The sequence below is a fragment of the Ranitomeya imitator genome, chromosome 1 (assembly GCF_032444005.1).
Source record: "Ranitomeya imitator isolate aRanImi1 chromosome 1, aRanImi1.pri, whole genome shotgun sequence".
NCBI classification, from domain to species: Eukaryota; Metazoa; Chordata; class Amphibia; order Anura; family Dendrobatidae; genus Ranitomeya; species Ranitomeya imitator.
The window spans coordinates 1,130,424,998-1,130,449,660 of record NC_091282.1 but is presented as its reverse complement, the minus strand read 5'-3'; the positions used below and the strand labels follow the sequence as shown (position 1 = coordinate 1,130,449,660).

Below are 24,663 nucleotides of genomic sequence, written 5' to 3'. Positions count from 1 at the left end.
ATTAGTGGTGATGAGCGAGTATACTCGTTGCTCGGGTTTTCCAGAGCACGCTCGGGTGGTCTCCGAGTGTTTGACTGCTCGGAGATTTAGTTTTCATTGCCTCAGCAGCATGATTTACAGCTATTAGCCTGTTTGATTACATTTGGGGATTCCCTAGCAATCAGGCAACCCCCACATGTACTCAGCCTGTCTAATAGCTGTAAATCATTCAGCTGCCGTGATGAAAACTAAATCTCCGAACACTAACAAATACTCGGAGGACCCCTGAGCGTGCTCTGGAAAACCCGAGCAACGAGTACACTAATCAATAGAAAGGTCTCTGTGCTGTCTCCTCATATATTTGTATATTGTAATAAAATCACCCTAAGGCTTCTTTCACACTAGCGTCGGAATCTCCCCGTCGCAATGCGTCGGGGAGAGATTCCGACGCTAGCGTTTAACGCTTTGCACAATGGGTGCAGCGGATGCATTTTTCCGGCGCATCCGCTGCCCCATTGTAAGGTGCGGGGAGGTGGGGGCGGAGTTCCGGCCGCGCATGCGCGGTCGGAAAAAGCGGTCCGTCGGGAGAAAAAAAACGTTACATGTAGGGTTTTTTTTTTCCCGACGGTCCGCCAAAGCACGACGCATCCGTCGCAAGACGGATGCGAAGTGTGCAAATCCGTCGCAAATGCGTCGCCAATAGAAGTCTATGGGGAAAAAACGCATCCTGCAAGCACTTTTGCAGGATGCGTTTTTCCTGCAAAACGACGCATTGTGACGGATTTAAAAAAAAACGCTAGTGTGAAAGTACCCTAAGCCTTCTTTTTTCCAAACTGAATAACCCCAAGTTTGACAACCTTTCTTGATATTGCAGTCCACCCATTCTGGTCGCTCTTCTCTGCATCCGCTCTAGATCAGTCACATCTCCTTATACATCAGAGACCAAAATTGTATGCAGTATTCTAAGTGTGGCCGCACTAGTGGCTTGTGTAGAGACCAAGCTAAGTTCTTGTCATGAGCATCTGTGTCTCTTAATGCAAACCATTATTTTATTTGCCTTGACAGCAGCTGCCTGACACTGATTACTAAAGCAGAGTTTGCTGTCCACCCATGCACCCAAGTCTTTCAGCATCCGTTTTAGGCTGGTTTCACATTGGCGTTTTTTGGGGTGCGTTTTTGCGGTAAAAAAACGCAAAAAAAACGCATGGTGAAGAAACGCATGTAAACGCGTGTAAACGCTGCGTTTTTTTGACGCATGCGTTTTTGCATGTGGTGAAAAAAACGCGGCGTTTTGACGCGTTTACATGCGTTTGCGTTTTTTAAATGCATGCTGAGAAATGTGTGACAGCTGCCAATCATCAAAATAAAGTAAAAAACCCACTATAAACAGAAACAGTTGGGGTTAGGGGTAGGGATCATAACCCTAACCCTAAAGGGATCCTACCCCTAACCCTAACCCTAAGGGATCCTAACCCTAACCCTAACCCTAAGGGATCCTAACCCTACCCCTAACCCTAAGGGATCCTAACCCTACCCCTAACCCTAAGGGATCCTAACCCTACCCCTAACCCTACCCCTACCCCTAACCAAGGGATCCTAACCCTACCCCTAACCCTAACCATAAAGGGATTAGGGTTAGGATCCCTTAGGGGTAGGGTTAGGGGTAGGGTTAGGTTCCCTTTATCACCTTTATGTTGGGGGGTGGCATATCAGTGTGTTTTCTGGTTTTTTAATAAAAAAACGCATGCGTTTTTTACCGCAAAAAACGCATGCTTCAAAAAACGCATGCGTCCCCATTCACTCCAATGTATTTTTCGACCCAAAAAAAACGCATGAAAACGCATGCGTTTTTTTTTGGTCCAAAAAACGCTTCTAAAAATACTACAAGTAGCATTTCAGAAAATGAACGCATGCAGTAAAAAAACGCATGCGTCAAAAAACGCGACCAAACGCGTACACAAAAAAAATGCATGCGTTTTCAATGTTAAAGATAGGAAAAAAAAACGCATGCGTTTTTTTGAAAAAAAACGCTGCAGACAAAAACGCAAGTGTGAAACCACCCTTACAGAGGTTTACAGTTTAGTACATAATTATACTAATATTTTTCCTCTGCTCGAGTGCCTAACCTTACATTTATCTACATTCAAACTCTGCATTTCCTGTTCTCATTTATTTTGTGGCTGATACTTGGCTATTTAAAGAGGTTGTCCACTATAATATTGATATTATATGATAGGTCTTTAATGTCCGGCACCCTGCTGATCAGCTGTTTTCATTGGCGGCTACTGTAAGTACTCACAGAGCTGGCCGTCCACTTGTACCGGCTGGTTCAGGGTTCTGCGCATTTGCCCCCTATTGATTTGAATAGGAAGCGGATGTGCAGTACCAAGCCCCGGCCACTACAAGTAGAAGGAGCAACTCGGTAAGTGAGTACTTCCAGCTGGCGGCCACCACTGATAACAGATGATCGGCGGGGTTGTTGGACCCCGGCTGGTCAGACATTCATGACCTACCCAAAGGTAAGTCTGAGCTAAAGTCAAAACAGGAAGACATCTGTTTTACATGCATTTTTAAATGATCCCTTGCAAATTGTCTCTGGGGGAAAACAAAACAGTTTACCTATTTCAGATTGTAAAATTATAATGCAAAACTCATAACACGAGAGGAAATTGATCTGTTTTTTGATTGGTATAAAAAAAAAAAAAAAAAAAAAACTTGAAGCAGATGTGTGAATGTAGACTTCAAAGAGAACGTTTCACCAGTCTGAGCCTGTTAAAGGGAACCTGTCACAAGTTTTTTTTCATGTGTGAACTAAGACTAGCACCTTAATCAGCGCCTGTGCTGCATTCCATAAAGGGGTGTATATAACCCCCCGATTCCCCATGTATAACCCCCAAAAAGCTTTTGAAACTCTCCCACACGCTATGTAAATCCTGCCCCGTAGGCGTCCTTGCTGAGACATCTATCCCTCCTCCCGGCCGCTGATTGCCGTCCTCCTGCCCAGATTCTGTGGTAAGATCAGACTGTTTCTACACGGTCAGACACGGCCATTACACAGTACACAGCAGAGGCACATTTATAAGATTATCTCCGCACAGGAACATTTATTTTTATTTTTAAACGCATACAATTGTGGAAATTATTATTCCAACATCTATTGATTAAAATGAACTTACTTCATGGGGAAAAGCCCCTTTATATTAACAAAGAATTAAAAAAAAAAAATCTTGACTCAGGAGGAAGAGGAGGTAGCCAACACTGTTTTTGTGAGGTGGTTTTGTGTTTATGCTTTGTTTTTTTTATTATTTGGGGAGGCCCCATAAGATTGGGAATGGAAAATAGAACAAACAAACTGCAATTGAGTTTAACAATGGCTGGATTTGACTAGTATGCTTCTCCATTCAGCCAAAGGTACGGACAAGTCCTGTGGGATCCACGCCTGGTTCCCTTTAATGAACCTGACCTGGCCCACGTTGGCTGCAGACAGGAGGATGCAAAGTTTCATATCTTTCATGCTGGATAAAATTCCTAATGGAAGAAAAAAAAAAAAATAAAGTTACTCTTTAGATGTTAGAGTAAAAGAAAAAACAAGCTTTAAAAAAAAATCATAAATTGCAAACTCTTGTCAAAGGAAATAAAAAAAAATGTAAAAAAAAAGTTGAAAAAATGGTGTCAATATCTATCACACAAGCAGCCAAACTAGCTTTGTATCGTGTGAAGTCTGCAGAATCTCAGCTTCCTTGGTTGAGAGTGGGGAATGGGGATTATCTGCGGTTACATTGGCATTTTCGAGTTATCGTTATCAACAACCGGAAACGTGAGCGCCGACATCTATGTAACCATAAATGCTGTGACTATTAAGCGGCTTGAGAAAGGCTCATCCAGTGCCGAAATGTCACGCAAACATGGGAGAATCAATGGTCGCTTTGTCCCCAGTGACATGCCTGTAGCAATTCTTGCTTGCATTGCTATGCTTCCATGAACCAAGATTTCGAGCTCAAGTACTGTGTCCAGTTGTGCCTGTGAACTCTGAGACTTGATAGAAAAGATGGATACGTCTAATACCCAATGAACGTTCATGACCTAGGCCAGTGTTCAGGAGCACAGACCAGAGATATACGAATTGTCACTATGCTTACAGGACTGCTCAGCAAAATCTGATCATAGAATGTAGGACTTCAGTTAGGAAATGGGTGATCAGGAATTACTCATGTCATCGAGGATAGCACTGTGGCTAAAGCCAGCGATTTACTTCCTTTTCTCCTGACATTTTCTTAAGAAAAAAAATAAAATTAAGTACAGACCTCATATTATTCGTGTTATCCCTTGAGACCAGCTCTTGTCCGTCATCCTTCATATTATCCGTGTTACTAGCACTCGCCGGTCTTGTCTGTTTTGCCGCATATAATACATGTTACCTGACATGGTCACTGGCTTAATGATCAATTTTTGTTTTCAGCAATCAAAATACAAAGTTATTAACAAGGACCAATGGTGCAATGTTCTAGAGTTCAGCCGCACAATTAACCTGGACCTCAGCAACTACGACGAGGATGGGGCTTGTGAGTACATGACTGTCTTCTTATTCCTGATCGTATTAGTAGTTGTTGTGGTTTTTCCTCCATTATAAGTGATCGCCTATCTCTGTTTTATCAGGTCAGTTTTGGATTAGACCTGGCAAATTCTGTTTAGAGTAATCAAATAATTTTCTCCTCGTTATTATCATGTTGATACCTCAGTAGCTTTATCTGCAGAGGATATTTTTTTAAGTGAGGAATGGAATTTAACTAAGTGCAGTCTGCAGGCTATAATTTCTTAGATGATCTCCTTCCAGCCCGTAAAACCAGTTTCACATGCCCAACAATAACTATCAGAGTATGGGCTGCAATGTCCGGACCAACTACAGGTCTCCTGACCGAAACCCAACAGACACGGAGGCCTATGAACCTCTTGGGTATGTCAGGCAACCCGTTGCCAGTCCAGATATCATGGTCTATATTCGGGCCGTGAATGCTGCATTTGTGAAAGCGGCATACATTTTTTAATTAATCAGTATTTTGTGATATGGAGGCTGAAAGGATCCATTCAACTGTATGCTCCAGACATTTCAGCACTCAGCCTGTTGGCGGCCATGGGTAGGTGGGCCTCCAATCCCTCGTATCTTCTAAACTGAATTCTTGTTGTATGAATTAAGCTTAGGTGAGCATTCAACAGATGGGAGAAACCAAGACGGAAGGAGCAGAAAGAGTGTGGACCCTTGTGATTTACACTGAGCTGGATTGAGCAGCTTGCAGTGTATCTTAATTCATGCATGCTACAGGATTCAAGCTAAAACAAATTATACATTTTTATTTTTTTTATATAATGCACCCAAAAAAACAAACAAAAGGTCTACATGGTGTTTTAATATCTTACAATGAATTTTAATGAGCTGTTGTTTTTCCCCACAGGGCCAGTATTGTTGGATGAGTTTGTGGAATGGTATAAAGAAAAGCGGGTGCCATAACAGATCCACTATGCATTGCAGCTGAAGAGTCCATTGTTAGCACACTTGCGTCAACCATTAGCCACAAATTGCTGTTTGTATCAAATGCATGTTGCTTATTTGCACAGTATACCCCTCCCGCCGGGTCCCCCCATCCCGGTGTGTTAGCTGTTCGACAGGCCTGGCTTTCCGTGTAGCACTGTACTCTTTACAGGCTGCTTTGCAGTTCGTATTCACACTACAGATTGGTGAATATGCCAATGTCCTCACTGTGATAATGTGTATATTGCTGTTCATTTTTTTTTGTATATGCTTGTACATAAATGCTTATGTTTTAAACCTTTTTTGGTTGCTCACACGACATTGTACGAATAGCGTTCTGCCATATTTTGGTTTCATTTTTATTTTCTTCCAGTTTTCCTTAAGAGGAAAAAAATCTTAAGTTGTTAGAATGTCGATCAGTCTCTTCATATGTTAGAAACCTTTCCCTCCGAAGTCCTTAAATTCTCTTCAATTAACAAATATAACTTTATGTACACGAGACATATGTCGCGGAAGGAAAATTGTTGAATAGGATTAAGTAGGCCGTGTGTGGCACCGATACATGGGGCAGGGATAGTCTCACTGCTGAAGTGGGCACATTTTCTGGAAAACTGTGCAGGAATATTAAAGCTAAGGCTACATGTAGCGGCTACTGAGACGGGTCTGAAATACAGGAAGGGCCACTCTGACATAGTTTTACTTCAAATCGAAGTGGACGTAAAAATGAAAGTGGCTGTTACTTTAATATTGATGGCCTGTCCTTGGATGTGGCCGGATGGGCTCAGTTGTGGAGCTGGACGGCGGTCTACTCTAGTAGCTGTGGCCCTGGCACGTCTGCTTCTGTTCTAATGAATTTGGATATTTTCTACAGTAAGCATATCCAGGCGGCATCGGGAGCAGCTGATCTGTGGTGTTGCCGGATGTCGCACCCCCACCCTTCTGGCTTTGATTATGCTAAGGATAGACCATCAATATCCAAGTCACAGAAGACCCCCTGAATATTAATGGCCAAGTATGGTGTGGGTAAAACTACTGTTCACCTGCAAAATTGTGCGACATTAACAATAAGTTTGAAACAAAACACATTTTGCAGTAAAACCATATATCTGTTTCTTGTGGCTGCTACAAGTGGCCTTTTCCTTCTAGCTGCCATATTACGTGTTACACAGATTTGCCTGAATGTCTCATGAAGGCCTTATTCATGCAAACATTTCGGTTTTTGTGTCATCCATTTTTTTAACAGAGATGAATATACTACAATTCTGATCTACAGTTTTAAGACCTTATCGTGTAAGAATATCTCCATTGAATTGTTTGGGATTGTGTGCTATCTTTTATTAAAATGGGCAACACACGGATAAGAAAGAGTGTGAACAAGGAGGTCTTGCATGTCTCCTGCAATGGCCCTTGCAGAAAACATTGTATTGTACGGCCGGCAGCCAATCACATGATCAACCACATAGTACATAGAGGGGGAACAGCTCTGACTTTGCTGTGTGTCATACAGAAGGATCTTCCTGTTATATTCCTCTGCCCTCATTTCCATTTTGTGAAACCATCCAATTTAGGAAATCTTTTACGATTCGGTCTTAAGAATGAATTCAGGATTTCTTTGTATTGTACTTTTTGTTTTTTTACCATAAATGCCCTGTGTCACAACAGCTTGTGTTCCCAACTTAATGAATTATTGCACTGTGGCACATTATGACACTGAATCTGTAGACCTTTGGATATGGGGAACCCTGTAGCTTTGTTCTGTGCAATTAGTGACTTGTCTTTTCTGACGACCTGTAAAAAGTGCTCTTGCTCTTTGCATACACATTAAGAAGTTTTCCAGGATGAAGGCTGGTCATACACATTAGGTGGCTGTCTGCTGAACGATGCTTCGACCGATTGTTTGGCTTACAACCATCTCAGCCGATACCATATTCTCCCATACCCTGGAGTGGTGGTTCAGCCAAGCACTCCTGTGTTCTCTATGAGAAAGCTGCTGGCTGTCATTTCTGATGGTGGCTTAGCTCCTAGAGCACAATAGTCAGTACTCAGATGTGCGGTCAACATTCCCCCAAACAATCCGTCGGCTGGTGCCCTCGTACACGTTAGACCATTGGCTCAACCCGTCTGTCGGCTCGGCCGACATTATAGACTAATGTATATAGGGGGTCTTAACACTGTTACATAGTTCATCAATATGAGACCAATCTAGGCTCAACACTCCCTCTGATTAGCCGATTGCTTACATCTGTCCGCTCCCAAAGCAGATATTCACTTGAATTGGAGCTAAACTGCCGCAGCCATTAAATATGTGGAGCTGTGGTAATTAGTTCTGTAAATACCAGCTCCATATGTAAGATATCCTGCCGCCTGATGGAAGCGATCATGTGCATAGGTCATTAGTTGTTTAGTCCATATTACCTTTTAAGGCTACGTTCACATTAGCGTTTTGCGGGGCTGCGTCGGGCGCAGCCGCGGCGACGCATGCGTCATGCGCCCCTATATTTAACATGGGGGCGCATGGACATGCGTTGTCTTGCGTTTTTTTGGCGCAAGCGTCAGGGCGCAGAGAACGCGGCAAGTTGCATTTTTTTGCAGCCAAAATCCTGCCAAAAAAAGACGCATGCGTCACAAAATGATGCGTTTTGCATGCGTTCTTGTTTGCGTTGTGCGTTGCCGACGCAGCACCGCACAACGCAAATGTGAACGTAGCCTAAAGGAGCCATTTCATGAGCTAACCATTTATTCAGCTTTTGGATTTATAAGAAATATATCATTTCGATAGCTAGCCAAAGACATAGGAAAGTGGAGCTGATCCTGCATGTTCATTTAGCTGGTGAGTAGACTCCCAGAGACTATACTAGCTAGAAACCTCTATGCTGTGATTTTAAAAGGAACCTGTCATGTGAAAAAAGGTCATTAACCTGCAGGTTCATAGCATGAATCTGCCCAGCTCCTGCATTTAGAGCCCCGCTGTTGGAAGCAAATGAACTTGTGCGGGTGTTGGACAGGTTCAGAACGCGATTGACCTGGAGGTTAATGGTGTTTTTTTGTTTTTTTTCATGTGACAGGTTCCCTTTTAATATTTACCGTATATACTCGAGTATAAGCCGACCCGAGTATAAGCCGAGACCCCTAATTTTGCAACAAAAAACTGGGAAAATGTATTGACTCGAGTATAAGCCTGGGGTGGAAAATGCAGCAGCTACTGGTAAATTTCAAACATAAAAATACGGTAGATACCAATAAAAGTAAAATTAATTGAGACATCAGTAGGTTAAATGTTTTTGAATATCCATATTGAATCAGGAGCCCCATAAGATGCTCTATACAAAAATATGCCCCCATATAATGCTCCATAAAGGTTAATGATGGCCCCATAAGATGTTCCAGATTAAAATATGCCCCATATAATGCTCGATAAAGGTTAATGATGGCCCCATAAGATGCTTCATATTAAAATATGCCCCATATAATGCTCCATAAATGTTAATGATGGCCTCATAAGATGCTCCATAGAAAAATATGCCCCATATAATGCTGCACAAAGGTTAATGATGGCCCCATAAGATGCTCCATACAAAAATATGCCCCATATAATGCTGCTGCGATTTACAAAAAAAAATTACATACCTCTCGTCGCTGCCAGCTGCTCCTCAGTGTCGCCGGCTCTGTGCATTGACTGTTCAGGCAGAGGGCGTGCACTAACCCAGTCATCGCGGCCTCTGACCTGAACATCACAGACAGAGGACCATGAAGACACAGCGCAGCATTGGAACGGGGACAGGTGAAGATCACATGGCTCACCCTCCCCCAGTCCTACTCACCATCCTGGGGCTGCATATCAGTCCCTGAATCTCGGGCGCCGACATCTCTCTCTGTCTTCCTTCCTGTGCTGAGCAGTCAGTGATACCACTCATTAAAGTAATGAATATGCGCTCCACGCCTATGGTAGTGGAGACGCGTGCATATTCATTACTTTAGTGAGCGGTACCACGTGACCGCTGAACACAGGAAGGATGACAGGAAGAGAGATGCCAGCACCCGAGATGCAGGGACTGATATGCAGCGATGATACCAGGAGGGTGAATATGATGTCTTCTGCAAACCCTCCCCTCCCCCACCGGCAATGACTTGTGTATAAGCCGAGAGGAGTGCTTTCAGCACAAAAAAAGTGCTGAAAATCTCGGCTTATACACGAGTATATACAGTAATTACCTGGTTAACCTGGTGAACATCCAGATTAGCAGGAAATGATTGTCCAGACTGAGCAAAATGCAACTCGGCAACTTTTTTTTTTTCATTGGTGATGGTTATGAGCACATGGTTACTATCTGGCCAGTCACACCAACCCCGTGATACCTAGTCTCTAACAAAGGACGTTACAAATGCTACCCTGTGGAAATGTCAGATTATTGTGTTCCAGGTTAAAGGGAAACCAGTCAGAAATGTTCCCAGCACCACTTTTATGACGTGCTTTAAATACGGACGATGGGGTGTGGACTTAAATGTACTGCAGACGAAATATTGGTACAAATTTTTGGCTCATTAAATAATTGGTGGTGTATACTTAGACTAGAGCCTCAGTGATAAATTTGACGGTCTAGTCTAAATCTACCCTGGTGGGGAAAAAAGATTGTTTTCGGGAAACATTTCTTTGTTGTACAAGTTTCAAAATCTACAGGGAGAGGGAGAAGTGGCCCTTAGGTGGTCCTCTCTTAACCACACCCAACCTGGCCTGACTTGATTTACAGATCTTTTTTGAATATCAGGTGTGATCGGTTGATCTAGCGGAGTCGGGTGCTGGATGCTTCTCTCGGTGTCCAGCTCCTTTTTAGGGTGAAGTCAGAGGGCCGTATTACTCGCGCAAGGATCTTATCGCAATTCCTCAGACTGGCTGTCAGCTCTCCTGACAGGAGCGTGACCGCTGTGTAGAAATACATTCAGTCTCACTTCAGTAAGGAGAGCCAACGACGTGTCCAAGGATTGCAATGTGATCCTAGCACGAGTAATATTGCCGTCTGACTGCACCCTTAAACTTTTTTTTTAGGATGCACAGAAGCATTGCAGAATAAAACCTATCTCTTTGTAACTTTCTTGAGGTTTTGTGCTTCTTGAGGTTTGGACAGCTTGAACTGGTTCCCTTTAGGCTTGAAGCTACATGGTAACCGATAAACACATTGTTTAAGTATTTGATTTTTTTTTTTTGGGGGGGGGGGGGTTGTTTTTTTTTTTTTTTACGTCATTGTTATAATTAATTCCAATACTGAGTAACTAGAACTGATGCGGTATTAAAATTGAAAATGTATTTGCATTGACAAAACAACAAACAAGCAAAAATATTCAGCTAAATTTAAAGGGCCTCCTATTGCCATTTACTTGTTTCTGAAGACTTCTAAGACTTATTGGTTTGTTAAAGGATTGTGCGGTCATAATAATATTGATGACCTATCTTTTCAATAGGTCATTAATGCCAAGTCAGTGGGGGGGTCCTATACCTGGCACCCCCACTAATTAGCTGTTACAAACTCAGGCCAAATGTAAACATATTGAAAGGAGCTTCCACAGCTGATTGGTGGGGGAGCCAAGTGTTGAACCCCCACCAATCTTATATTTGTGACCTATCGCAAGAATAGGTCATCTATTGTAAAGGGACAACCCTTTTAAGGCTGGGCACAAAGTATGTTTGTGGCTGTTGTCGGGTGCATACGAGGTGTGAGTCTGTCGATGGCCACTGTCAGGCTGGATGCCTTTGCATCCGTCCACCTTATGGACCCACTGTAAAGAAACCTGTACTCCATATGTATCTTTGCAGTGCGTTTCTGTATAGGAACGCTCAATCTGCTGTTTTTTCCTATACAGTTAAACTGTTTAGCACATATTGTACCGTGGGGTCACCATACTGTATGCTAAGTGAAACAAACTCGGTGTGCACCTAGCCTAGGATGGTTCTGCTCCCGACTGCACAGTGCCACCAGGCTAGAGTGATCTGTCTTCCACATGTTCTCTGCTGGCATTTTACGAACAGCATAGCAACATTTAATTTATAGAGTCTTTAGAATTTTTTCACGCATAAATCGTTTTCATCTTATTTATTTGTACATCAAAGCAATGAATCATAAATGTAAAATGCAATGGCCATTTTGGTGATAGAACTTCATGAAATACCCAGGAAAATACTGTCTCCTTCAGTGACAATGCAGTTGCCACCAAAAGGCATTTAATAGAAGAACACATCCAAAAATTAAGATTAACATAGATTGAATCTAGCACAGGGGTCCCCAACTCCAGGCCTCGAGGGCCGCCAACAGTGCAGGTTTTCAGGATTTCTTTAGTATTTCATCGGTGGTGATGTGATCATCTGCACAGGTGATGATTCCAACCCCTGTGCAATACTAAGGAAATCCTGAAAACCTGCACTGTTGGCGGCCCTCGAGGCCTGGAGTTGGGGACCACTGATCTAGCACATTGGTGTAATCTTCATCATGTGCTAGATTCAATCTTCAGATTCTATGGAAGCTATTGGCAATGAAGTTTGAGTGGGGAGGGGGGGTGCAGTTGACCATGACTATAGGCAATGAAATCCATGAGTGGGGAGGGGGCTGCAGTTGACCATGAATCTTGTAAATTATCTCCGATTGTGATCAGAAGACAGGGTTTCTAAAAGTCAGTTTACATGGCGGTACAATACGACCACTGATTTGTAAACTTACTGATTTGGCGTTTAACTGCCTCTATACACAGGCAGAGTAAAGTTAACGGTGTGCATTGAGAAAGGATGATGATCTGTGATGCTGCACAAAAGATAATTTCACCTTATGATAAAGCATTTTGCTCGGCTTGTTCTTAAGGTACCTTCACACTCAGCAACTTTACAACGAGAATGACAACGATCCGTGACATTGCAGCGTCCTGGATAGCGGTCTCGTTGTGTTTTACACGCAGCAGCGATCTGGATCCCGCTGTGCCATCGCTGGTCGGAGCTAGAAGTCCAGAACTTTATTTCGTCGTCAGGTCGGCGTGTATCGTCGTGTTTGACAGCAAAAGCAACGATGCCAGCAATGTTTTACATGGAGCTAACAACCAGCTACAACGATAAGTGAGTCGCCGTTACGTCACAGGATCGCTCCTGCATCGTTCTGGAGCTGCTGTGTTTGACGTCTCTACAGCGACCTAAACAGCGACGCTGCAGCGATCGGCTCGTTGTCTATATCGCTGCAGCTTCCCGCACTGACTGTGTCAGCGCCGGCCGTAAAGCAGAGCACAGCGGTGACGTCACCGCTGTGCTCTGCTTTACGGCCGGCGCTGACAGTCAGTGCAGGGAAGCTGACGGCGGGGGACGTGACAGACATCGGAATGTGAGTGTGTACTGTTTTTTTTTTTTTTGTTTGTTTTTTTTACTTTTACAATGGTAACCAGGGTAAATATCGGGTTACTAAGCGCGGCCCTGCGCTTAGTAACCCGATATTTACCCTGGTTACAAGTGAACACATCGCTGGATCGGCGTCACACACGCCGATCCAGCGATGACAGTGGGTGATCAGCGACCAAAAAAAGGTCCTGATCATTCCCCAGCGACCAACGATCTCCCAGCAGGGGCCTGATCGTTGGTCGCTGTCACACATAACGAGAGCGTTAGCAGGATCGTTGCTATGTCACAAAAAGCGTGACTTTGCAAAGATATCGTTAACGAAATCGTTGTGTGAAGGTACCTTTTGTTTTCATCCGGCAGCTGAATGATTTACAGCTACTAGCCTGCTTGATTACATATGGGGATTCCCTAGAAACCAGGCAACCCCCACATGTACTTAGGCTGGCTACTAGCTGTAAATCATTCAGCTGCCGGGATGAAAACTAAATCTCCGAGCAGTCATAAATACTCGGAGGTCACCCGAGCAACGAGTACACTCTCTCATCACTGATACGGACGGAGATCAGAAATGGTTGCTCCCTAGGATATGAGTAGAGCTACTGTAAGCTCTTGTGGCTTTATCTCTGTGCAAACCTGTTCATAAAGGGAATCTGTCAGCTTATACATGCTGCCTAAACCGTGGGCAGCATGTATCAGCCACTAACTGTCAGATCACAACCATGTGCAGTGCTTCAGAGAAGAACATACTTTTAATAGTCGCGGGAGACCGAGCCTTGCTATTGACTAGTCATACAAGCGGGTCCCCAGTCGCTTCTCCCCGACCATCAACCGTAACGGCAAGCCTCTGCCTGTATGCGTGTCTAGGCATAGACCTATCAATCACTCAGCGGGCGGGGAGAAGCCACCGGGGACCTGCTTGTATGACTAGTCAATAGCGCGGCTTGGTCTCCCGCGGCTATTAAAAGTATATTCAGAGACTAACATACATTGCTGTGATCTAAACCATAGGCAGCAAGTATCAGCTGACAGATTCCCTTAGAGGTGCATTTACACTGAAAGATTATCGTCAGACAAGTGCTCGTTTCTCAATAATCCTTCAATGTAAAGAGGCTGAACAAGCAAAATGCTTGCTCAGCATGTGAAATGATCTTTTGTGCTGCACAAAAGATTGTTTTCGGTGGCACTTTTTTTTTTTTCTTTTTGTAAGCAAAACAGGCTGCCATTCTCAGCAGTTATGTGCACAGGACAATTACAGATCGTTCAGTGCGCATCGTTTACCGCTATGTAATCCAGCTATTAAATTATCGCCTATTAGTAAATATTTACCGATCAGCGCTCGTTTAGTACCAATTGCTGGTCTGCCTATAGGGATCTTTACAACTAACATAACTAGAGTTCACTCTGCAGATGCTTTACCTGTTACAGGTTAGAGAATATATCGAGACCATGGACATAAAACTGACTATTTTGGCATGATTAGCTGACTAATGTCTATAAGGGTCCTGTAACCTCCGAAGTCAGATGCGATGGTAAAGAAGGATTGGATATGTTTAATTTTAAGCTGCCCGTTCCCGCTGCCGCAGCTTCCTCTGGCAAAAACTTTAATAAGTTGTTTTATATTCTATATACCTACCTGTAGCCCTGTTTACATTGGTAACTATATTGAAGGGCATCTGTCAGTAGGATCAACCCTCCTAATCCATCTATATGGACATGTAGGACATAGGAAGTGGAATAACGTGATGCCTTGATATCTGCGACATGATATCTTATTAAAGAGAAATTCATGTTTTCTTATATGTAAAGGAGCTGTTAAGATCTATGGGCTGGACATAAATCTCCCTGAGAATCTGCCTCCAGAACTCATTTTAACTAAAAGGAGGAGTTACCAGTGTGATGGCTGCTCTCTGCTCTCACTGCAGAGCTGTGTGTGATTATAACTGACCCATCTGCAGGTTTCTCTGTGCTTCAGCTTCCATCTCAGAGGCAGCCAGTGTTGCAATGCAGCGGAGGTCTAAGAGCTGCAGCTGATAACGTGTTTGTTATGCGACCACGTTGAGCTCTACTCTTCTGTGCCATTGCATGTCTCACACTGCTGACGTCTCCTTTTATTTATAATCTCGGGATGCAGATTCTCATGCAGATCAGTGTCTGGCCCATAGATCTGAACAGCTCATTTACATACAAGAAAAACATGGATCTCCCTCTGGAATAAGACATCTGATCACAAATATCGGTATCACTTTATTCAGCTTTTTATGACCTACATACAGACAGCTGAGGAGGGTTGATCCAATTGACAAAATCCCTTTTAAGGCTATGTGCTCACATTGCGGGCTTAGGAATTTCTGGTGCGGATTCTGCCTCTCCTGGCAGAAAACGCACTTGAGGATTTGTCGCGTTTTTTTGTGCGGTTCCGCAGCGTTTTTTGTGCGTTTTTGCTGCGTTTTTTACCCCTGTGGTTTTCTATAATGGAATGCAAAGCAGGGGTGGAGGGTACCATCAACAATAACAAGATATAATAATAGGGGATCTACCCAGAGTATGTCAATATAGAATACGACATGAGAAGAAAAGAGACATACCAAAAACTGGGGATCACCCTAAATACAAAGTGTACTATTTTGGGAATAATTTATTACGAGTCCAAACAACACATACCACAAGAAAAAGTTGCATAAAAACATAAGCATTAAAAACAGTAAATGGACAACCCCAAAAAGAGAGGTGAAGCCCCCTGGGAACTGGACAAATAGGTCAAGTGCCAATGATGAAGGTATTGCACTGTTACAATAAATATATACAACTATCATTAGAAATCATAGGACATGACTGCAAGTAAAAATCACAATAGTGCAAAGATGCAAAAACAGGCTGCAATTGTGGTGTGCCCACTGAATAAACTTTATATAGAAAAACCCCACTGCCTCGGTACTGTGGGGGATGTGAATTCACAGCACAAAGAAATAAATAATTCCATTATATGAAAGGCATGATTGAGGCTTGTAAGCTATATAAAACAGATGGAATAATTTGTATGACCAGCCAAACTGCACAAAGAAAATACCAGAAATGTCAGCAAGTATAGAAGCCTGTGGTGTGCAGCAGGCTGCAAATCTACTATGTGTGATAATCAACAGACATACATACTTATGTGCAAAACGAGACCCCTCTGCCTGAAAAAATGTATATACCCAACACAGATAAATCTGTTATATTTAGTAGATTATACAGACAGAATAGAGTAAGTACATATATACAACCATGCCGTCCATGAAATAACGTGTCATTAATACATGGACAAATGCCTGACAAAGCTCAGAAATAAGACTAGATGCACATGGAGGAAAGTGAATATACAACATGTGGTCATGTAGAAGCACAGCATGCACCAGCTAGATCTATCTATCAGCCTGAATGGCCGCAATATGTCTCATCAGTCATGCCCAGAAATGTGCAAACCCAGTCCGAGGGGGGTCAAAGACCCGACGCGTATCACCACAGCAGTGGCTTCATCAGGGGTAAAGAATGGAGTTCCATTTTTGTGTATGTAGTCTTATTTCTGAGCTTTGTCAGGCATTTGTCCATGTATTAATGACACATGTTATTTCATGGACGGCATGGTTGTATATATGTACTTACTCTATTCTGTCTGTCTACTAAATATAACAGATTTATCTGTGTTGGGTATATACATTTTTTCAGGCAGAGGGGTCTCGTTTTGCACATAAGTATGCATTTCTGTTGATTATCACACATAGATTTGCAGCCTGCTGCACACCACAGGCTTCTATACTTGCTGACATTTCTGGTATTTTCTTTGTGCAGTTTGGCTGGTCATACAAGATTATTCCATCTGTTTTATATAGCTTACAAACCTCAATCATGCCTTTCATATAATGGAATTATTTATTTCTTTGTGCTGTGAATTCACATCCCCCACAGTACCGAGGCAGTAGGGGGTAACAGTGCAATTCCTTCATCATTGGCACTTGACCTATTTGTCCAGTTCCCAGAGGGCTTCACCTCTCTTTTTGGGGTTGTCTATTTACTGTTTTTAATGCTTATGTTTTTATGTAATTTTTTCTTGTGGTATGTGTTGTTTGGACTCTAATAAATTATTTCCAAAATAGTACACTTTGTATTTAGGGTGTTCCCCAGTTTTTGGTATGTCTCTTTTCTTTTCTATAATGGAATGGGTACAAAAACGCTGCAGATTCACAAAAAAAGAAGTGACATGCTACTTCTTTTAAACCGCAGCGGATTTTCCGCAAAGTGTGCACAGCATTTTTTTTTTCTAATTGATTTACATTGTACTGTAAATCAATTGCGGATCTGCAGCGTTTCTGCACCGCAAAAAAACGTTGCGGATCCACAGAGAATCCGCAACGTGTGCACATACCCTAAGAGCGCATGGAAGAAAGTAGTTAAAGGGAACCTGTCACCTGAATTTGGCGGGACTGGTTTTGCGTCATATGGGCGGGGTTTTCGGGTGTTTGATTCACCCTTTCCTTACCCGCTGGCTGCATGCTGGCTGAAATATTGGATTGAAGTTCATTCTCTGTCCTCCGTAATACACGCCTGCGCAAGGCAAGACCTTATCATCTAGCCCAGATCTAGAAGGTTTCTTACAAGTTTAGGATTGACTCACAGTACATAGTACTGTATGCACTGGGCTAAGGGTGTCTGTCAGCACAAAAAGACTGTTCAAACCAATCACATTCACTTGGGCATCTTTGCCATGTTAAAATCCGGTCAGTACACCCCCATCCCCACTTGTTTTCCATCTCTATCGTCACCTCCTGATTGACAACTCTGGCTTTACAGTAGATGGGCAGAGCTGGATGGAAATAAAGTAGGTAGAAAGGTGTACTGAACTATTTGGCCATGTCAAAGAAACACCAAGCTCCTGTAGTTGGTTTGCACAGTTTTTTTTGTGTTGATGGGAAAAGATGCAGTTAAAGAAGGGGTGGGGAATCTTTTTTTCTGCCAAGGGCCATTTTGATCTTTATACCATCCTTCGGGGGCTGCACAAACTCCTCCCACAAAGTGCATCCTGACTCTGGCACTGGTCTCAGGAAGTAATCTTTCATTGCATGCCCTTCAGTGTCCAGTAGTGAACACTGCATGTGTGTGCTAACAGAGCAAGAAGAAATTAAAGAGTGAGTTGTAATCAAAACACACCTCCCTGCCCAATATAATTCTCCATGCCATTATTTTGTCTGATCAGTGGTCAGTCAAGACGCCCCTATGCACATCTACTCAAATTGTATTAAAGTTAAAATAGATGTTGTTGACTATAATGGTGTGGAAGGTAACATAATGTCCTTTTAACTTATCGCCGTCTATAAAGTTGATTAAGTTTTACACTTTGACTTAGTCAGCTGAAAGATTGTGGCGCTGATGTATTAAGACTGGCATTTCACACACCAGTCTTGATAGAACAGGGGCCGCTGGGTAAGATGCACCTAATTCATTAAGAGGTGCACCACACTTAGGCTGGGTTCACATTGTGTTCATTGATTACGTTAAACGCGGTGTAACGTAGTCCGTTAACGCCGCCATTGAATGCAATGAACGCATCGCTAGCGCACCCCCAAAATGGTCGTGCGTTAGCGATGTGCCGTCATTTGAGTGACGGGCCCGAGACGCTGGCTGCAGCGTTTCCGGGTCCGTCACTGCTAGCGTAGATGGAGCTATCAGATGCTCTATCTGCGCTAGCGTGATGTAGCGCAGGCACTTGCGCTAGCAGCAGCCCGTTAGCGTATGTGCTGAACGGGCTGCTGCTAACGCAATGTGAACCTAGCCTTATTGAATTGGACACATCTTACGAGTGCGAGGTGCCACCGGCAGAAGTGTCACAGGCTGGAGTACATTTCTGGAGCATGTGATGCCTTAGTGATGTAACTTTTCATGTATTTGACATGCTGTCTTGCCCATGCTTCACCCCTATTGGCGTAGCTAACCAAGGCTGGCGTGTAAAGCCAAAATTTGCAATATTTCAGCACAGCTTCCAAGTTCTGGAATTCTGGCGTAAGTGATAAATCGTTCCCTTTATGGACACAAACAGCCTTTCTCGGAAAGATATTTTTTTTTTGTCTTTCACTTGTCCCAAATGTTTATGACCAGAGTGGATCGACTGTAATAGCCCATGGACTATATTCTGCATTGCTACATCTGCAAAATGACTGTGACCTAGTCTTGTGTAACACTCATCGCCACCTGTGTGGTTTCTATTACTCTGGTCTGAACCTTATCGTGAAGACCTGTTCACACATTGAGTATTTGACATCAGTATTTGTAAGCCAAAACTAGGAGTGGAATAATCGGAGTAAAAATATAGTAAAAACATATGCACCACTTCTGTATTTATTACCCACTCCTGGTTATGGCTGCCAAATACTGATGTGTGAACTCGGAAAGTAGAGCTCTTTGTTTAATCTATACAGTAAAAAGAACATCATGTGGGCACAATTTATTCTCGGTGCTTCTGTTCCCAGTTCCATCCCTGGTCCATAGTTTGCACCGCAAGACAATAAGCATACTATAGGTTGGACTATAGCTGTAGGACATTTGCTTCAGTGTGCCTACATATATCATATATGGAGCAAATACCTGATATCTTATTCGAGTGACGTACATATGATCATATGGTTCTCTATGTGAGATTGTTGACTGGTGCTGGTCTAGCTACCTCATCACCTATTTTCAAACGTGTAAAACCAATCTCTATAACATGTTACATATTTTATCAGTTTCTTTGTAAAATTTCCATCAGTGCAAATATAAGGGACCAAAGTTTCATCTAAATGTAGAGGAGTAGACTCTTCTTGCATCACAATTTAAAAACTCACAAGAGTTTTCCTACTAAATGAGTGGCTAATGTTAGATTTTTGGCACCCCAGACAATCGTCCAGTCAGGTGACCCCCGTTGACTTGTGACCATGAGTTGAATGAGATGTGTGTAATTATTTGCACTCGCCATACATCTCTCGAGAGATGCAGTTGTGGGTTTGGGTTTTCATTTTACCTGTTTGAGTTTTCATAGTCTATAAAAGGAAAATCGCTTGTGAAACTACTAAAGGAAGCTAATACAATGGCCACTGTGGTAGTCACCCAGATTTCCAGACACCTGAACCTCACATACATCTTTTACATTCAGGTCTTTCTACAAGGTGTATTATTATTGTTGTTGAATACAGCCATTCTTTTACTTGCATGGTTTTTGCTGTTGGACTCTCTAACTGTATGGAAGAAACACTTTAGAAATAGTCATTTGAAGATAATGTCGTAACCCTCTGTGAAGTCTCTTCCCTATCCTTGTTCTCCTGTTATTACAATAGCTGCTACTTCTCCCCCACACGCCTTAGAAGTACTTTAGCCTTATGACAGAATGTGTTTCCGGTGTAAATACAGGATTTTTTTCTACCGGCTGTCTAAAATTGAACCAAAATGTTGCTGGATTTTTACAATTCTGTATAACCGTTTCTTCCAAAGCTGCTACATTGTTGCTGTGGAAAGCCGTTCCATGCTTCTGTGTTGCGTCCCCTTCATCGAGTACACATTGTGGGCCAACGTAATGCGACTCGAAAACTGTTCATCATGATATTGGCAGCTTTAGTTCTATTTCCAAAACTGTTCATTGTACCCACAAATAAACTATATTTGTGAATGCTGTTCTCATGTAGTTTGTATTTGCGGAGTTCTCAGGTCATTCACCTGCTGTAATTTATCCTTTAATCATGACTATTGAAATACATTCTAGCCAAGTATAGCACATTCTAGGGGTTGTCTGATTTGTAAAATTCACTTTTAAATGCACTATTATACTATTTTTAGTTAATAGAAAGGAGTCCCTAATTCAGGACCCTCATCTATTAACTAGAGAGGAAATTAGCTGTAACGAGCAGCTCCAAAAGACCTAACTCATCCAAGCATTACGTAGATTGCTTTATTGGTTAATGCTTCATTTTCCCTGTAGACAGATTGAACACATGATTCAAACACAGATTACAGCTGATTATTGAGGGTCTGATCAATGGGATGCCTCATTTTTAGCTTATCTAGGCTCCCTTTCTAAGGGCTCGCACACGTGAGAGTATAACACGGCCGAGTGCTAAAAAGTCGCATAGCACTACGACCAGTATTCTATGGGGCAGCTCAGATCTGCGATTATTTTCTAATGCCGGATAGGCATGAGAAAACAATGGCAGCATGGTGTGATCGCATCCGAGATGCATGCAAGTCTACGAGTGCGTGTGAAACATTAGACTGCCCATTGTATGTCATCCGAGTGCAGTTTGATTACCACAGACATTCGCAATGGAGAAGAAGAAATTATTTTCTAAGTTTCCTCCACACTTGAGCGGTGATTCTCATGTGAGAGGATTGGAACACAGTGCGCTGACAGTCGGTTTGAACTCTTGACGGAGTTTGAGCCAAGTGTCATTTGCATAATGAACTCAAATTCTGTCGCATGAGACAGCATACACTTATGTGACTCCAGCCTAATAAAAACAAAAAGGGACTGTCCAAGCTGAGCCTTTTTTTTTTAAATTATGCACATCCAACATTCATGGTCTGAGAATGGTGCGCATGGTCCCAGTATGGACCGCATTGCCCGACTGGCCACTGGTCTCCTTACCTGAACTAAACAGCTTAATGCTTATCAGACTGTTGAGTTCAGGTCAGGAGGCCTGCTTCAAGGCCGGACATTGTGGTCCGTAGTTGCACTGTGAATGTCGGATGCGTAAAACCATCCTTAGTTTGATCTTTGGTCATTTAGAACGTAGACGGAATACAGTCATTCTCATCTAAATCTGTATTTTAAGTACTGAACATGATTGCAGTTATTGAATACAGATCTCTCATTTCTCCAAAATTCCTTCTCTAGGGTATGCCCATGCACATGCAGCTATTTATTAGGATCTAAAATTGATAATGGTCTTATTTTTTAGCTAACCATGCTAAAGTCATTTGTGTATACTGTGGCCCCAATTCATCATGTGCATTCTTTAAGTTTCTCTCCTTTTATGTGCTGTGGTATTTATTGTCGTTTTAAGTGCCAAATTCATCAAAATGATGCACACGATCCATGAAATTGGAAAAAAATAAAAAACATTGTCTTTTTTCCTGTCAATCTGTTTGTTTTTCACGACTTTTATTAATAACAAAAATTGCACCAAAGTACTTGCATATTGAAAATACACCGGGGGGATATTGAAATGAAGTTGCACCAAATTTTTTTAATAGTTGCACTTGCGGAATTGGGCAAAAAAAAAGGAAACACTAGACTCTGCCTACGAAGAATGCGTAAATGAAATAAAGGATTGCATACAAACAAAAAAAAAATTGAGGCCTCAGTCTAAATATCAAGAATATTATAAGTTGGTTTCATGGACAAGAACCATTACACACAATTTGCCAATTTTCTTTGAAATTTAATGCTCAAAGCTCGTCATCCATATGTTATAGATGAAATCCGAACTCTACAGGTCAAATCTATATAAAGGCCACAGGAAATTATAGAACTTAATAGTGGAAGGAACATTACTAAAATTAAAAACACAAAATAATCATTTTATTTAACGTAAACCTATCAGATTTTAAGCTGACGGCAGCAACGGACGCTGATGTCACCATTCTGTCACTTGGTGGTTTATATGCAATACATTAGGACTTGCATCTTATTCCTCTTAGCACTATGAGAGCATACCAATGTATAAATGATAGGAAGCTCCCCCCTACCATTTAGCCGCTTATTGAAAGATTTCTCCCTATGTTCAGTAATATCTATAAATTTGTAATTTAGCAATATGAGGGCATTGGATGCCTTAATAATAGTCCCCCGATGCAGTGCATGGTGTAAGAGGTAATTCTGACATCAGCATGTGATTACTTAATGCCGAGGAATACAATACCTTTCAAATAAAGCCATCTCGAAAATGTAATTGCCACTTGCTCTGCAACCAATACAATCTTTGTCTAACTAGCCATTTCAAGCTCACTAGAGTCCAATGAGCAAGGTCAGAAAAATATCCATTCCCTGCCCTTTTTATGATCATCATGATGATTTTTTTCAGCATGTCTTCAGTCCTGATAATCTTCAGAAATCAGCAAATTTCCTTTTCAGAGAAGAAGAGAACTTTAGCTCGATCGCCACCTGTTGGAAATGGCAATCCTAAATGTCAATATCGACCCTTTAACAAGCCTTGTCCTATGACTAAGGCTCGTTAAAGGGTCGATATTGACTTTTAGGATTGCTACTTCCAATAGCTGGTACTAGAGTTCAAGATCTCTTCCTGTCTGAAGAGGCAATTTGCATATTTAATTTCCCAGAGGAGCATTGCATGCCTTGTAAGCCTCCTTACACTGACATGTCACTCTCCACAAGGAGAGCATTCAATAAACGAATGACTTTAGTATCTCTTTATAAACTTTGCATATGACTATTTGTGAGTGATCATAAGTAGCAAATAGTGTTGAACATTCCGATACTGCAATATTGGGTATCGGCCTATATTCGCGAGATTGGAGTTCCGATACTTTTACACCATCGAGCACCTGAATCGGAAGTTTCCATAATGCAATGAGCCAGTTTGATTTTATTCAGCCAATGAGGAATCCTAAGAAGTGTGGGCACATGTTAGGCATATTAACTAATGGCATGGCTGTGATTGGCTGCTGAAATGATGTCATGATGCACTATAAAAGCCGCCGCAATTTTGGGTTCACTGCTGTGAATTTACTTAGGGACAGGAGGCTGCTGTTCTGACTCTGAAGGACAGTTTGAGCTAGCGATTTGCTTTATTGTGCTTTACCCAGGCTACTTTAGCAACCGCTGTGTGAGAATTGAGAAGCTTTCTTTTGCCTTGTAGCGCTGTTCACGGCTGTCTGTGAGGTCTGTGTGTGTGAGTGCAGCTCACGCTGTAGTTGTTCTGCAGCCACCTCCGGTTGTAGTCCGCTCAGCGTATATCACTGCCTCATACATTGTCTTTTTTTCATTAGTGCAGCTCATTTTTACTGATTTCTCCTATTAGTGTGTTTCCATCCGTATCCAGCTAGATTGCTTGAAAACACTGTATAGGAGTAGATAGATGAGCTTTTCTGCAGCCTTGCAGCGCTGTTCACGGCTCTCTGCGAGGTCTGTGTGTGTGTGCAGTTCACTCTGTAGTTGTGTTCTGCAGCCACCTCTGGTTGTAGTCCGCTCAGCGTGCGTCACTGCCTCATACATTGTCCTTTTTTTTCATTAGTGCAGCTCATTTTTCCTGATTTCTATTAGTGTGGTTCCATCTGTATCCAGCTAAATTGCTTGAAAACACTATATAGGAGTAGATAGAGGAGCCTTTCTGCTAGCTCGTGCCCTGCAGCCCCAGCCAGATTAGTATTAGCCTATTTTTTTGGAGCCTCATCTATTGCATTGTAGGTTACCTTCCTGCATTGTAATAGCTACAAAAAGTTTGTGATACTATCGGTTTTACATCTTTGGGCACATCCAGTGTCTTTTTGTGAAAAAAACAAAAAGTTAATAAAGTTCACCAAACACTCCACTTTACACTTGTGTAGGCCACATTAGCTCATATTAAAGTCTAGTTCACACTTTATAAAATTAGTGTTTCTTATACCTATTAGCAGCTGTTCAGGAATAAGCACACTAAGCCCTTAGTACTTTTCTGCCTATCTTTATCAGTGTACCAAAATGAAGGAGGTAGGGAGTAAGGCACATGGTCATGGGCATGGAGTTTCTGCAGGGAGAGGACGTGGGGATTCTGTGCCTGCTGCGGGCACCAGT

General features: G+C 42.4%; 1 protein-coding gene across 1 annotated transcript in view; it reads left to right on the top strand.

Moving 5' to 3' along the window:
* Window positions 1-5,807, top strand: part of DCUN1D4 (defective in cullin neddylation 1 domain containing 4) — a 93,005-nt gene extending 87,198 nt beyond the window's left edge. The window contains exons 10-11 of the mRNA XM_069744485.1: window positions 4,439-4,541; window positions 5,430-5,807. Coding sequence (XP_069600586.1) covers window positions 4,439-4,541; window positions 5,430-5,485 — 159 coding nt within the window. The 3' untranslated portion in view covers window positions 5,486-5,807. The remainder of the gene's footprint in view (window positions 1-4,438; window positions 4,542-5,429) is intronic.
* Window positions 5,808-24,663: the final 18,856 nt, after the last annotated feature.